General features: G+C 37.8%; 1 protein-coding gene across 12 annotated transcripts in view; it reads left to right on the plus strand.

The window, feature by feature from the left end:
• trpm3 (transient receptor potential cation channel, subfamily M, member 3) overlaps positions 1–16,478 on the plus strand; it is a 129,720-nt gene that overhangs the window by 55,892 nt on the left and 57,350 nt on the right. For all 12 annotated transcript variants that reach the window (XM_077715891.1, XM_077715879.1, XM_077715885.1 and 9 more), the window contains exons 2-6: positions 2,311–2,390; positions 7,695–7,896; positions 9,967–10,180; positions 10,282–10,406; positions 11,176–11,347. In XM_077715891.1, the coding sequence (XP_077572017.1) occupies positions 2,311–2,390; positions 7,695–7,896; positions 9,967–10,180; positions 10,282–10,406; positions 11,176–11,347 (793 nt within the window). The remainder of the gene's footprint in view (positions 1–2,310; positions 2,391–7,694; positions 7,897–9,966; positions 10,181–10,281; positions 10,407–11,175; positions 11,348–16,478) is intronic.

Below are 16,478 nucleotides of genomic sequence, written 5' to 3' on the forward strand. Positions count from 1 at the left end.
TACCATGGTCTCATATTTTGATATCGTGATTCTCATCCCGGCCGCTTCACACTCAGCTGCAAAACCGCATCAATGAGAGTTGAAGATTGAAGCTTAATAAAAAAAAAAAAACAGAACCACACCGTCTGCCAAAGTAGAGATGCGATATTGAGGCCACCAAACGAGACAACCAATGCCCCGACCACACCAAAGTATGCTGTCCCTAAACGTTATGAATAGAAAGAGCAGCCATGGTGTAATCAAACACGTTTTATTACTTAAACTTGATGAGTTACGAATACGGGAGGGGATAGACAGGTTACTGAAAAAAATATATAAAGTTGTTTTTAAAAAAAATCTTTAATTATCACAATTTATTGGAAATGTGATTTTTTTCTGGGGTTTAATTGGAATTACCTGCAAATTGTAGAAACAAGTGACTTGCATGGTTTTGTTCTCGTGACATGCTTAGTCATTTGCACACCCCAAGAGTTAGGATTCATCACAGACTCAAGTCTGGCCTCAGGCTAAGTGTGGTCCAGTCCGATTTGTGACGGGTTTGCTGTGGGTTTAATAGCGCTGCGGTTTGACAGCATCAGTCAGGCGGATGCGCACTGTGTTGTAACAGCGGCGGCGTTGGTCAAAGGCTTGTACAAGCAAGTCTCAGCATTGCTGGATGGGAGAACGGACATGACCGCTCTCCCACAATCAACAGCAAAATGGAAGGAGGCCAATATTCATGAAGAAATTATGTTCCTTCATTTTGTTTGCCAATGCATGACAAATTCCTACCTAAATTGGCTTGTCTGAAAGACAAAAATGAACCTAGGTTGGCATGTTAAGATACTTCACATGGCAAGACACAAATTGCAAACAAGTCAGAACAGTGGCACATCTAACTGTATCCACACTATACTAAATGTTGTTGACACTCTTGCTGCAATTGATGGTAAAAGGCATCCAATGTGCTTTTTCTATGAAGTCACATTCTTGAATAATACTGAGTAACAATTTGAAAAAAAAAACACTTTGTATCTGATTTTCATGGAAATTCAAAGTAAAGTTGGCACATGGTTTCTGAAATTGAAGACAACTTTTTTTCTGTAGTTTACCTAGACATCATGTTATTCTGCACAAAACTAGCCTTATACTTTGCCTTAACATTGCTAAATAAATATTGCAGCCATGGCTGTTTCTCACATTTTATGTCGACATTTGATTTATTTTCTAACATGTCTTTTAACTCAGTGGTTGTCACCGACAGTGATCGACATCCAATCCAAACTGAGAGTGCTGGAAGAGAACCAGTTAAATGGTTTGGATGTCTACTAGTGATAAACACATTTAAAATTCACAGCAGAGAGATGAAAACAATCACATCACTCGATGTCTATTATTGTAAATGGGACTGAAAACGTTAAGAATAACATCTTTCATCATTTTTTTTCAAGAAAACGGGAACCTATAATGTACCTTCAGTTAACTTGTTCCCCAATGTGCTGCTCTTTTTTCATGGAATCTGTTTTCTGTTCATCAAGGGTTAAAATATGTATTTTGTCATCACTTTAACCGATAGCATATCTACTATAATCCCGTGCCACAGGCCCACTCTTAATGTGCACAGCAAGATAATTGAACCATGTGTGTGTAAGCTTCACTCACACCTGCAGAAAACACGACTAAAAAATGCACAATTCCACTGCGACTGCAAAATGTTGGCCACTTATTTGGATGTTGCAGGAAGCAACATCCAGACTACTTGCATATTAATGATATCCAAGAGCTGTGTGTTATGTTCTTATCTGTCCATGAGATTTGTGTAAACTATATATATCTCTTTTTTGTGGCCTTCTCTCCTTTAAAATATTACATGCATAATTTCTTTCAAATGAGGTTGGATCTTACCTTGAATGCATAAAATATCAGTAAGATGGCACACACTTTGCTGGCTGCACATCACTTAGCAATGACACATGGACTAACATCATTTACTGCCTCGGTGCATTTAACATCTGCTTTTTAGTTCTCTCCTTTCTCTAGTTTGGACTCAACTCTAAAGGACATACACATTTGAATCACAGGGTTTTTGAATTATGTGTCAGGGACTTAATTTAGTGTGGACTTTTTCGGTGTGCTGTCGTCATCTGTGGATTATGTTTGAAGGTGTGCGTCCCATGGACAGTATGCGTGTTCCCAACTTACTTTTCTTTGAAAACACCATGCTTTAAATTATGGCTTGTTGCATTAAAGGTGACGTCTCAAAGAAATAAAGTCAGATTGTGTAAGAATTTCCCAACATTTTTGTTTCAAACTTTTTATCTTGTTCCACAGGCACAGAAATCATGGATAGAGAGAGCGTTCAGCAAGAGGGAGTGTGTCCATATCATTGTGAGTGCCAAAGACCCCCATAGGTAAGTAAGATTCATAAATTACAAATTGACGGCGACAGATGTTCAATTCATTGCAGCGAATGAATTGCCATCAATCGCACTAAAATAGAGGTGGTATTGATTTAGAGCAATTTTCGACTCAAAATCTTCGATGTAAAAATGTATGTATTTTAAAATATTATTATTTGATATCATCTTTATATTTATACCACTTGTGTGGAGTTTGCATGTTTTCCCTGGTGTGGGTTTTCTCCGGGTACTCTGGTTTCCTCCCACATTCCAAAGACATGCGTGGTAGGTTGATTTGACACTCTAAATTGCCTCTAGGTATGAGTGTGAGAGTGAATCGTAGAGTTTTTACTTTGGAAAACAATGATAGTTTTACATAATATTCAGTCCAACTTCTTTCGTCCAACGCTAAAATATGACACAGTTGAGTTGAGTTAATTGTTTGAGGCAGCCTCACACTTAAACATGATAATTTGCTGTCCATTCAAATTATAATCCTTCCATTTCTCTCTCTTTTGCACACAGTTGCCGGCAGTGTGAATTGCTAATGATAATGAAAACCGAAGTAGGAAAAATCCATGTTTTTCTTGTGTACTTACCCACAGTTCTAGTTTTACATAACCCCTGCTTTTTTTATGGAATTTTTCGTCCCATCATAACTGTCACCTGTGTCCTTGCCTGCGTTTATTGGTGCACGCCAAAGGCAGACACATTCTATTGCATCATTCCGCAACTGAGAAGTTTATAGGATTTTGCATATGCCAATCAATGGTTTTCTGAGTAACACAACATTAAGGATGCCATTGATGATGTTAGATTAACAGTGGTCAAAATGGATTGGACATCAAGCGTGCTGTCAAGAAAAATAAAACAATGTTTTTTTTTCATTGACAGTCGAGTTGACAATGAGTTTGAATACGTTATTGTAGTTCGCTTAAATGTTCAAGAAAAAGGCGATGGTTTTATTAATTTTTATACAATAATGTGCTTAGATTTTGGGAAAGAAATTGTAACGTAATTTAGTATTGAGGTGAATAATATACACACATTTCTAACTCTTTTAAAACAAAAAAGTTCTAAAACATTCAATGTGAATGTCCAGTGATTTAAATAGAATACAACTGAACTGTACATCATAAATTTATCTCAGTGGATTATAAAAAAATGTCATCCCTCTGGAGCTTGCAAGATGGGGACGTGTCTAGAAATGGAAGCGTATCAGGCCATACTGCACAACAAAGGGCTAAACTAAAGTGCTACCTAAATCACATAACAAAGAAGCAATAACACAAATTTACAAAGGTAGTTACATTAATGCAATACTATATATCTCCCAGATTAGCTTCTTCACCATTTCTTGTTCCTAAAAAAAATTATTGGCCACCTAGCTAGCTCTCTGTTAGACACCTCTTCGACGGTGGTTAGGGTTATGAATAGGGCTAACTTCAGACAATGTGCCAGAGGAATAAGGGTCTGGTTGAGGCCTGGGGCAGTGGTTCTTAACCACATTGGAGCTACCGGACGCCACCAGTTTCATATACACATTCACCAAACCCACCAGTTTCTTATGTGCATTCACCGAGCCATACTTCAACCGAAAATAAAATATGATTTTTTTTCAAGCTATGTCACGTGATCATCTGCAGCCAGTGATAGTTAAGCGGGGCATGTTATCGTTAATAGACATGATGAGTCCACACGTCTTGACCTCTGCGGCATAGGCTCCACAAAACCCATGAGACCAACTCACCGAACCCCTAGGATTCGATCTAACCCAGGTTAAGAACCATTGGGTTAGGGTTAGCTAACCCCCAATCTGGTAAGCTGCAGACAGACACTTCCTCAAAAAAAGTAATTTGAAGAATTAATTTCACGTACCACTAAAGCAGTGCTTCTCATTTATTTTCTGTCGCTCCCCCAACTCTCTGCCACCACTGTAAATAGTTTTTTTCTTTCAAGTATATTTCTGCATAAGATTGTATCCTGAGTGAATGTGCAATTACACTTTATTCTAGTAAAAAAAGTATGTTTGTCTAAGTCGGATGCTCCCAGGCATTGCTTCACGCTGCCTCCTGGCATCGATGACACCTTCCACTTGTCATCAGATGGGACCTCAATTTACAAAATCGTTCCAGAGTCGGTTTCGTTACTTAGATTGTTTGTGAGTATATACGAATTTAAAATTGGAATGGGTTAAGGTTTAATGCGTTCAAACCTTCTGAATACTACAGCCTAAACCATTTACAAATGATAAAAGTATACTAATTTTGTACCAAATATGTGAATAAAGCTTCATGAAGGACATGAAGAAAAAATCAAGAAACCACGTTAAAACTCGTGAAAAATGGGAGGTTAATGCACATCAATCCAAAACTAGCCGCCGCTGGAGCAGCTCTGCCATGATTAAAAAAGAAAAGATTAAAAAAGTGTCCCAATGCGAGAGCAAGTCTATCACGGCAATTTCAAAATAAAATACCGGATCCTACTAGAGGCTGTTTGAATTCCTTAGATTTCATGTTTCGTAATTTGTAATCTTTTGTTTCTAGAGACACATTTTCAGGAAAGAGAAAACTGAACGATACGTATGTTGAATTCCAAGAGAAAAATTACTTACACCATAATTTGTGACTAAAAATGGGTAGAAATGTTTCCTTTGTACATTTTAAGAAGGTGACGATGATCATTTATAAACCAAACTTGCTCTGACTCATTTATCAGGCTTCTTTTCTAACTAAACCCGATCTTAGGATGGGCTGGGATGGGATTGCCAAACAAAAGCCAAATATGGTGAGCAACAATGCATCACCATCGTTAAAAATGAACAAGCTCCTGAATGCAACCAGCAGTCTGTGAAGGCATCGTTGCTTGTTAGAAGAGTCGGCAGTAGACGAACGAACCTCAGCGTGAGGAATGGATTGATCAGTCAGACTTGGAGGATAGATGTTTGGCTCCATGTGCACGTTATCGTCACCAAACAACAAGCAGAAATGTACAGATAAAGCAGACAAATCTTTCCTCCCTTGGCTGATGCCAACCCAGACTCGGAACAAATTTGTCTCACTCCCACAACTTCTCTACACTGCAATGGTGTTCTACTTTTACTCCTGCTGCATATTATATTTGCAACAGCAATCGCAATTAGTTAAGTAATGGTTAGGGATGTACCAATAACATATTTTTGCGCCTGAGTCCAAGTTAGCTTATTGTGAGAATTTACCGATACTTATACTTCAGCAATACATAAAAAGTAAAAAATAAAATGCGCATTCAAATGCTTATTATTGCTATTTGAAAAAAAAAATATCCCAACATCATACCATTTAAAGCAGGGGTCGGAACCTTTTTGACAAAGAGAGCCATAAACAATTCATATTTTCAAACTTTATTCCTTGAGAGCAATACTCAGAATTAAAAAGTGAAAATGCATGAAAATGTGAACATTTATTATTCATTTCACAACTTTGAAAGTAAAAAAAAAGTGAATTATTTTGAGAACATTATTTCACCGTTGCTAATCAATCAGTATCAATGAGAGTATGCATGCAGAAGAGTCTAATGAAGAAAATATGATTTAAAAAGGCGGAGAGCCATATACACCCATCAAAAGAGCCACATATGGCTCCCAAGCCCTAGGTTCCCTACCCCTGATTTAAAAGATTAGCATAGCAGTGTTACCTGGCGACCACATATTAGAATACCAAATTTTTGGTCACATTAGCCTCAATATTAACCCTAACCCATTTTCTATCATAAAAGTGTAGCCTATATCACCCAAAATGTGATTTCCATGTATTTTCTGGTTGCCTTCTTTTCTGCGTACTCTTATGTTCATATTACCATCTAGATTACCCCGACAGACCTCTGCCTGTGTGCTGTCTCTTTTTGGAGGGATGAGCTGCAATCTGTTTTTTCTTTGAACTGGAATTATCAAATTCATAACATAGACCTTCAACGTACCTGACAGATTTTTTTTTACTGTAAAAGCTGCTGCAGGGGAACACTCCTAGTTTCTAGAACAAATAGAAGATTGTGTGCCTGCAAAAGCTGTATATCGAGAATGTGGAAGATAGCTGGTTAGATTCATGGTGGTGGCATTTATGATTTTTGGAATTGGCAGAAATATAGCCTATTTTTGGAAGGCGATGGTGACACACCATGATTTGGATGAGCTGCCTTTAGTACTTGGTGGAATGCTAAACCAACATTTGAAATTTGCAGATCAGAAAGGTCTCTAAAGCAAGCTGGACGTAGTGGGTGACCAAGTCACAAGGGGGCAACTGAAAAATGGATGTTGTGCTTGAGCATCTCCATCAGTGAGATGAGAATTAAAAGAAGAGCAGGCAGCTTGGCTTAAGAGACATAGACAAGACATTGAAATTCAGCTAATTGCAACCTGGAACCAAAATGCAGAAAACCTTTACACTGCAAGCAAACATCTTAATTTTTGGCCTTTGCAGCCCTATCTTCCGTAGAGAGGACATATTTTCTTTCTTTTCCCCCCCAGAAATCGACATACGTATTAGCTGCCACAGTGGACTCCAATCCAATTTGAGTAGGACGTCTGGCAACGATCAAATGATGCAAATGAAAGATGTTTGTTCAAAACCAGCCATCTGAAAAAGTTCTCATCTCTCTCTCGCATCGACTTTCTTGCTCAAATAAAATCAGTCCTCAATGAAAGATTGAACATACGCCAATCAGATAATTCAATATTAATTGTTAATTTCTTTAAAAATATATAAAATACATTATTTTTTTCCTGTATTTTCTCTTTTAAACACACACACACACACACAGAGGCATTCTCTTCTGGACTAAAAAATATTTGAATCGTAGACTAATTTTAATATATAATGCCCATAAATTCTTAGTTTTTTTTCTCATTTAAACATTTAACAAATCACATTTCAGGAATCCACCCGTAAGCCTTCATAATCAGTTAGAATAAGTGTGTATATATATATATATATATATATATATATATATATATATATATATATATATATATATATATATATATATATATATATATATATATATATATATATATATATATATATATATATATATATATATATATATATATATATATATATATATATATATATATATATATATATATATATATATATATATATATATATATATATATATATATATATATATATATATATATATATATATATATATATATATATATATATATATATATACATATATACATATATATACATATATACATACATCCAATGGGACTGATCATCCACTGCGCGAGTCCAATTTTTTTAACTTATGACTTCGTTTTCCTCTATCCAGGTGTTGCTGTGGACGCCTGATAGGACAACATGTAGGTCTTCCCCCTGGAATTTCATCCAGTCACTATGAAAATAAGGAGCGGCCAGCCAAGAATGACAGTCTGTCGGAGAAATGGTCCATCAGCAAACATACACAGCTCAGCCCCACTGATGCTTTCGGCACCATTGAGTTCCAGGGAGGAGGACATTCCAACAAAGCCATGGTGACATAAAACATAGCAACATTTTATAAAGTGGAGGTTTTAGCATAATCACAAAGAGGATAAACTCAACTTTGCGATGACAAACCGTATGTAATCCGCTTCACTATGATGTTTTATCTGCTAGAAATTGACTATTGAATTTTGCAAGTTTTGACCAAACTTGACTTCGTAACAACCGTTAGTGACAACTAACAACACTGGCAGATAAATGTAGCTCTTCTGGAGGGACAAATGATTGTACATTTCTCAAGCATGAAATGAAGAGCCGTTTGAATGCATTTCATTTTACTTTAAAATTATTCCTCAAACAAAAATTGCCATTGAATTTCATTTACCACTGCGCACTATTGCTTGATCAGTTCCAGTTCAGACCTAACCATTATTGTCATTATATTTAATTGATTCATCATCCTTTATTCAATCTCGAAACGGTTGCGGGGGTTGGTGGAGCCTAACTCATCTGACTTTGTGCAAAAGGCCACTTTTGAGTCATTCTCTGATTCTTTCTCCGCTGCCTTCACATCTATTACCCCTACGTGGACACCAGTTCAGTCCACTGCCATGCATTTGCAGCACCATCCAAATTGCAAACAGGCAGCTGATGTAGATTCTTAGCGACTTCAGTCTTTTTCAAAAGAACTTTTCGATCTTCCTAACTCATTGGCTGCCATTGGGATAGTCATCCAATCTCTTTGAACTGCAAGGGCTGTCAGTTCAAATGGATTGGAGATCAATAAACTCATCTAAATTCACAGCAGAAGGATGGAAATATCCAAATGATCTAACATTACCCGGCAATGTTATGTTTCCTGAGTTTGGCCTCAAAATCCTACCACCCACCTTCAACAAAAATTAGACCGATTGGAGTCTGATGTTTTGAGATGTGATCAAACGTCATTTGAGGGCGACCGATGGCTGAGTGCTTAGCGTGTCGGCCTCACTGCTCTGGGGTCCTTAGTTCAAATCCAGGTCAGTCCGCCTGTTTGGAGTTTGTATGTTCTCCCCGGGCCTGCGTGGGTACTGCGGTTTCCTCCCACATTCCAAAAACATGCATGGTAGGCTGATTGTACACTCTAAATTGCCCCAAGGTATGAGAGAAAGTGTGAGTGGTTGTCTGTCTTAAGCAGTCCTGCGATTGGATGTCCACCAATTCAGGGTGTCTGTCCCCCACCTCTGGCCCAAAGTCAACTGTGATAGGCTCCAGCACCCCCACAACCCTATAAATAATATAAAAACGGTTCAGAAAATATGATGAGAAATGACATAAGATGTGTTTTTAGTTGGACCAGTGGAACAATTGGTTAGTGCGTCGGCTTCACAGTTCTGAGTTTGAGTCTTCAATCTCAGGTCCTTACCTTGCTGTGTGGAATTTGCATGTTCTCTCTAAGCTTGCTTGAGTTTTCTCCAGGAACTCAGGTATCCTCCAACATCCCAAAAAACATGCATAGTTGGCTGGTTGCTACTCTAAATTGCCCCTAGGTATGAGTGTGAGCATGAATGCTTGTCCATCTCAAGGAGCTCTGTAATTGGCTGGCCACCTATTCAGTATGTCCCCCGCCTGGTGCCTATAATTGGGTGGGATATACTCAAGCACCCCTCGCAACACTAGTGAGGGTCAGCTGTATGGAAAATAGAAATTATCATTCAATTTCCAGCTACAAATGACAACAACAAACAAAACACCTTTACCATTGTGAATCACTATCCATCATCCAAGCAACACAAGACAGCATAATCGATTAAATCTGTGGAATTGAAATATAATGAAGTGCAATGAATTTGGTTTAAATGACTTTTGCGTGAAATCCTTCCACTCAATGTCACTGATCATTGGATCACCCTTGCACTGTGCATAAATTATTATAGGGTTACATATACATAGTTGCTCATTTATTTTCATGTTTGAATTATTCATCCCATGAATATGTCATATTCTGTCTGAGGATAAAATTGATAGGGAAACAGATGTTTTCCTAATTCATTTGGCCTTTAATTACAGAAAACATCTGTCTCTTATGTTTGTAGCACTCACTGTGATCTGTTACACATATCCTTCTTCTCTGTGCATAGTACGTGCGAGTGTCTTATGACACCAAGCCGGACCTGCTGCTGCATTTGATGACCAAGGAGTGGCAGTTGGAGCTTCCCAAGCTGCTCATTTCAGTCCATGGAGGGTTGCAAAATTTTGAATTACAGCCCAAACTCAAGCAGGTGTTTGGCAAAGGACTGATAAAGGCTGCCATGACGACTGGAGCCTGGATTTTCACCGGAGGGGTCAATACAGGTACAAATATTATGAGTTATTGAATGTGCATCAGTAGATTGTCAATATGGTGAAAACTGTTGTTCCCCCTATCCCCCATTTGGTCCTTATTCACAAAACAGGAGTTATTCGCCATGTGGGTGATGCGCTAAAAGACCATGCCTCCAAGTCAAGGGGGAAGATCTGCACTATTGGTATAGCACCCTGGGGCATCGTGGAAAATCAGGAGGATCTGGTTGGCAAGGATGTAAGTAATAAAAAGAAAATCAACTTGTGCTGCACCCAATATTATTTTTGGCTCCCTGTATAATAGGGGAGCGATTCCGAATTGAGGGATATTTAGTCTAAAAATTGATGTGTAATGAAACTAATGTTTCCAAGTCACAAGAAACAACAGTGAAACAACTAAGAACCCAAAATACAATTTTAATTTCACTTTATCTTTTTGAAAAACAATGGGGTTTTTATATTGATTTCATTCTCACCAGTCATTTTGAATTAATGTAAGATTGTGTATTGCAATAGAAATTTTATTTATCAAAGGGTTTTGTAACATGAAAATTATATATATATATATATATATATATATATATATATATATATATATATATATATATATATATATATATATATATATATATATATATATATATATATATATATATATATATATATATATATATATATATATATATATATATATATATATATATATATATATATATATATATATATATATATATATATATATATATATATATATATATATATATATATATATATATATATATATATATATATATATATATATATATATATATATATATATATATATATATATATATATATATATTTCATTCAAAATTACTTGTGAGAATGATATTAATCTCAATTTGGTCCCAGTACTAGAAAAGTGACAAAAAAACTTGCCGGGTTGAATAATCTGTATATGTAGTATTTAATATTTTAAAGATGTCATATGTAGGAACGGGTAAAAACTATGTTTCTTTTTGCAGGTGGTGCGTCCTTACCAGACTATGTCCAACCCGATGAGCAAGCTGACGGTCCTCAATAGTCTACACTCACATTTCATCCTGGCCGACAACGGCACCACGGGGAAGTACGGCGCAGAGGTCAAACTGCGCCGACAGTTGGAGAAACACATCTCCTTACAGAAAATCAACACACGTAAGTGATTATCACATCTACGCTGTCCGACAGGCCTGCTTGTATCCGAGTCATTGATACAGTACATTGAACTGCTTGATGACTCTATAATCCATGAACAACACAGTGGGTTAATTGAATTCAAATTGTACTATTTTGCCGCAGGCTGACCAATTACTTGATGCGATACTTGCTCGTTTTATCTAATGATAACCTAATGAATGTGCGGGTATAGACGTCCAATTCATTTTGACTGGCAGTGTCAGTCATTTTCTTAACCCGCTTATCGTTACAAAGGTCGCAAGGGTTGCTGGAGCCTAGGAGACGGACACCATTGACGCTCAGACTCTTACCTAGGGGCAATGTAGAGTTTTCACCCAGTCTACCATGCACGTTCTTAGAATGTGGGAGGAAACCACTATGCCTGGAGAAAATCCATGTAAGCCTAGGGTGAACATGCAAACTTTACGCTGGATGACCGTCCTGGGATTGAACCTACAGTCGTACCTCGTCATACGACCGCTCGTCATACAACATTCTTGTCTTACGACAGAAATTCCGATTGAATTATTCGCCAAGGATTAAAACAAGTTTTGTGTAAATTTACATTAAACATATGATTGAGTGTACCTGTATATATTAATCCAAGTTAATTTCAATGTGTTTGTTCCGTTTACCAGTGCGTTGTCGTGGAAAGAAAACCTAAAGCCGTTAATTTTTTCTTGCCTTTACTAATATTCTGCACCATTTTTATAGAGGGGGTTGCGGGGATGTTGGAGCCCATCCAATCTAATTATGGGCAGGGGTCTATGCACACCCTCAATTTGTTGCTAGCTGCGCAATGGATTTATTTATGTTTGTTTTAACTAACATTTATTTATGTTTGTTTTAACTTAACTTTCTGCAGTGGATGAATATCACTAATCAATATCTAAGATTGACAAATAAAAACAATGATACAGTTACATAGTTACATAATATATAATTTTACTTATTCCCGTGTTTGAGTCCCAATTCTCATTTACCCCAGAAATGTTCAGTCCACCTTCATATTACATTAAATAACATGATTAATAATCACCGATCAAGTGACTATTGAAAATAGAGTTTTATGGCAGCCATACTTGTAGTTTCTACATATTCTTTCTGTGTGCATTTTATAATGCCTATTTTGCAGACATGCGCTAGTTTTTATTTGTGTTTATGGCCTTCAATTGGTATGGAGTCGCTGTCACATTGTATTTGTCAGTTTTCAATGTCCATTTAATACCTTAGCTGGAAACCAAATGAACCTTCACAAACACAAAATGCATTTTGTTTCCTTTTTCTCCCCCCTCATATGCTTTCACTCTCAGACGAAAGAGGTGGAACCACACTCAAGCCCCCCTGCCTGATTCCCACTTTAAATATATTTCTCAACAGCCTCTATCTCTGTAATGTTTACAAAGTGACAGGGACAGCGACCTATATTATTTGCTGTTCCCTATTTTTGTTGTAAAACCCACCCGGACACATTTTGTAATATCTGAAGGGTTTTGCTGATATGAATCCATTATTTTTAAAGCCGGAGAGCAAAGTTAAATGGTAAATGGAGTTATACATGAATAACACCTTTGCACGTTCAAGGCAATAAAAGCGCTTTGATACTTTATCCTCAATTATCTACTGCTGACGCATCAGTAGGTGAAAATAATATTACACTGACCATATATTTGACGACAGCATATTTTTCTTCCTCTCTTGTAAAATATCTGTGTTTAATACCATATTATGCGTATTTTCTTTCTGCTCATGACTGCAGTCTTGTGACCTGTGGACTTCCCTTTGTCATCCTATGCCTGGAATCATACAAAAGGGGCTGGGAAGGCAAAGGGACGTCCAGTTGTCACACAATCACCTGAAAGTGGGTTGCTGAATTTTAAACTTACTTTTTATCTGATTCTCTAAGGTATGCCACGACTAAGACACATAGCATATCCTTAACAGAGGTAGGTAGAGTAGCCTAAGATTTCCCGCAAGTAAAAGTAGCATTACTTCAAACTAATATTCTTCGAGTAAAAGCTAAAAAAAAATATTTGGTGAAAAGAATACTCTAGAAATGAGGACTGTGATCCGTCGTCACTTCCTGACTTCAACTTTCACGGCTTCACTACTTTTTCAGAAAAAAAGCTCATAAAAATCCACACTAAAACTCGCAAGAGGAAGCCACTCCCCTGTCTTCCGCTTGCCACTCCCCTGTCTTCCGCTTGCCACTAGGAAAAAGGCAAAAGACAGAAGAAGAAGAAGGTCAAAGTCAACTCAGGATAAAAATTGCGGGCATTGGGGGACTAATTACGGCGAGGATGGCGAGATATTGAGGCGGGGCAATGTGGAAGTTTAGATTGCATTTAAGTCCGGGCAGTGGGCTGACATCGTTGACGCTTATTTGAAAATGAAACTTGCTTGGCATATTGAACGGCAGAGAGTACGGGTGAAGGGGAAATGTTTTGGAGAAATGCGACCCCCGGGCGACGTTACGGCAGATGGGATAGGCCTTGTCCGAAAGCAGAGCACTTTGGCCGGCCAGGATGGCTAGACGTCGAGTTGGAGCAACATGGAAGTTGAGATTTCATTTTTAGTCCGGACAGTGAGCTGACACCATTGCAATTATCTAAAAATAGAGCTCCCTGGACAGTTGGACTGCACGGAGGAGTTTCATTTCTCGGCCGGCAGTGCGATGGCGCATGCCGGCCGCGTCAGCAGGCGATGCGGCTGTGCATGCCGGCCCCGCTCGGAACAGGCAGCACCCCCTTTTTTTTTTTGGAAGCGGATGCCTTCCCGGACATTTCTGTTCAAAATGAACTGAAAGTGTGAATCGTCATCATGTGTGGGAATGCTTCTGCCCAGCTTTAATCAACAAGTTTGACCGTCCGAATGCTTTCAAAAACAGGAACGAAGCCGATGTTTTGACTGATTTGTTTAAAACATACACCAGTGTTTTTTAGATCGTTTTGTTACCTGACATGTTTCCATCCCACGCTTAGACCGGCGAGTACAGTAATCCCTCCAATATTGCAGACAATGGACCCATGGCCACAAGAAGACTATTTGGTTTGGTTTGGGTTAATATTTCATTTTCTCCACTGTGTGCTCTTGTTACTTTCTTTGCCTCCTGTTAAAGTAACTAACGTTTTATTTGAGCACTACTTCTCTCATTCTTGCCTTCTTCCCTGCATCTGGGTCCAACTCCGCATTTCCTCGTCACGACGTCACCAAAATTAATTTGTATTTACATTTTAAACTGATTATCCCTCTGCTCTTGACTAATTCACTGACATTAAAGAAGACAATCTTGGGAGTGAATGGAAATCAAATCAAGGTTGAATTTGTAATAATGGAAAATATCGCATTGTTACGTCATGTCGATGTTTCGAGCAAACGTCTATTGTGACTGTTTAGATATACAGTAATTTAAATGTAGAGGTAGTATAGAAAAATAGTTGTTTAAGAATGTTGTTAGGCGGCATTTAAAACGTTGTTGCTTTGCAATCATTTACTGTAAGAAAATGAAAAAGTCACAGGGAATAAAATAAAGGAAGCAGACAAGACAGATCTGACAGGGTGAGCTACAGGGGAAAGCACGAATGCCAAGTGAAGAAGAAGCTTGGAGCTGATCACATGGCTTGACGGAGATGACACATTATCTTGATGAGCCTTCAGTGAAAAATAGCAAAAAGGCGACCGAAAGGCCAGCTCATCCATAAATGTTTTTTTCTAACTTTGTCAGAAACCTGAAGGAAAAAAATGCATGGGATTTGCAGCGACATTCCGCCTTCTCCTAAGAAGCTCTTGTAATAAAAGAAAAAAAATGCAAAATTCAAGTCTAGTCTAACAGAAAGAAGGAGCCACTGTGAGTGCTGGTGCTTCCAATTTCACTTCCATTTCCAGGAATATCAGAGTGACACAAATGCGTTGTAGTATATGCGCTATATGTGCTTTAACACTGGTAACCTTCACTCATCCTCCTCCGCGGGCAGTTTCTTTAATCATGGCAAACAAAAAAAACCATGAAGTAGGCAAGGTAATTGAATCTCGAAAGGCATCAAAGCTCCTGTTGTCGATTATCCATGAGATCATGACCTACTCCATGGAGCAACCTGTGGACAGCAGATTAATGTCTGAATAATGAAGTATATATATACGGTGACTTTTACTTTAATGATAATTAGTTATTGATACCGCATTATTGTCTCTGTAGTCATAAAAAACTGCCTAAACAGCAACGTGGAAGACACCATACTTGCTATTCTTCTTCCTATTTTTCTTTTTCAGCCTTGCGTGCGTGTTTTCTTGTGACGTATTCACTCTTTGAAGTAGACTAGGGTTCCTAAAATATTCCTTTATGTAACTGTCCCGCTTGCGAGGATGTGTGAAACAAAATGTCACGGTTTTTCTACATGAGTGAGGTTGCGTGAATTATGTAGAACCAGGGTGAAGCTGTGGGAACGGATGGTCCAAAAAAATGCACAGCTTTTGAAGAAGAGTCAAGAAGAAATAGCACGCCAAACAGGACAAAAAGGATGATGGGTTTAGGTAACGGTTTTGACAGAGATCACTACAAATGCAGGCTAAGAACATATACCCACATACTTAGGTGCTTCAAACATTCCTGGTCGTGCTAACGAGAGCTTGGCAATCTCATCTATTTATCAATGTATTACAATATGAAGACAATGTTAAGGTTCAATGTATTGTGTAAATATATTTTTGGGAAATCCATAATTGTCCATTTAGCTTCTTAAGGATTTTTTCTCATAGCGATGATGTTACCATGTAACATAGATCAAGTTCCTGCGTATGCGTGATTTTTTAGTTGAATCGAGCTCTAACTATTGACAATGGACACTAGACACCTCACTGATTTAGACGTACCAGACCCAACTACAATTCATATCTTGATATTAATCAACTTTTTGCACAGAAAACAACAAATAAGGCTTGACTATATGGCTTTAGCAAATTAGTGGTTGCTATGATGAGGTTAATTGCTGAAGTCCAATTTAGTCAATATGTGAGTTCAAAGTTATGCAACTGAAGGCTTTTTACTTAGAATGTTGAATTCAAAGTGTTAGTCTTTTGAGTTTACCGTGAAAACTTGGAAAAAGCCAGTGGA

Source organism: Stigmatopora nigra, chromosome 4, assembly GCF_051989575.1.
Source record: "Stigmatopora nigra isolate UIUO_SnigA chromosome 4, RoL_Snig_1.1, whole genome shotgun sequence".
NCBI classification, from domain to species: domain Eukaryota; kingdom Metazoa; phylum Chordata; class Actinopteri; order Syngnathiformes; family Syngnathidae; genus Stigmatopora; species Stigmatopora nigra.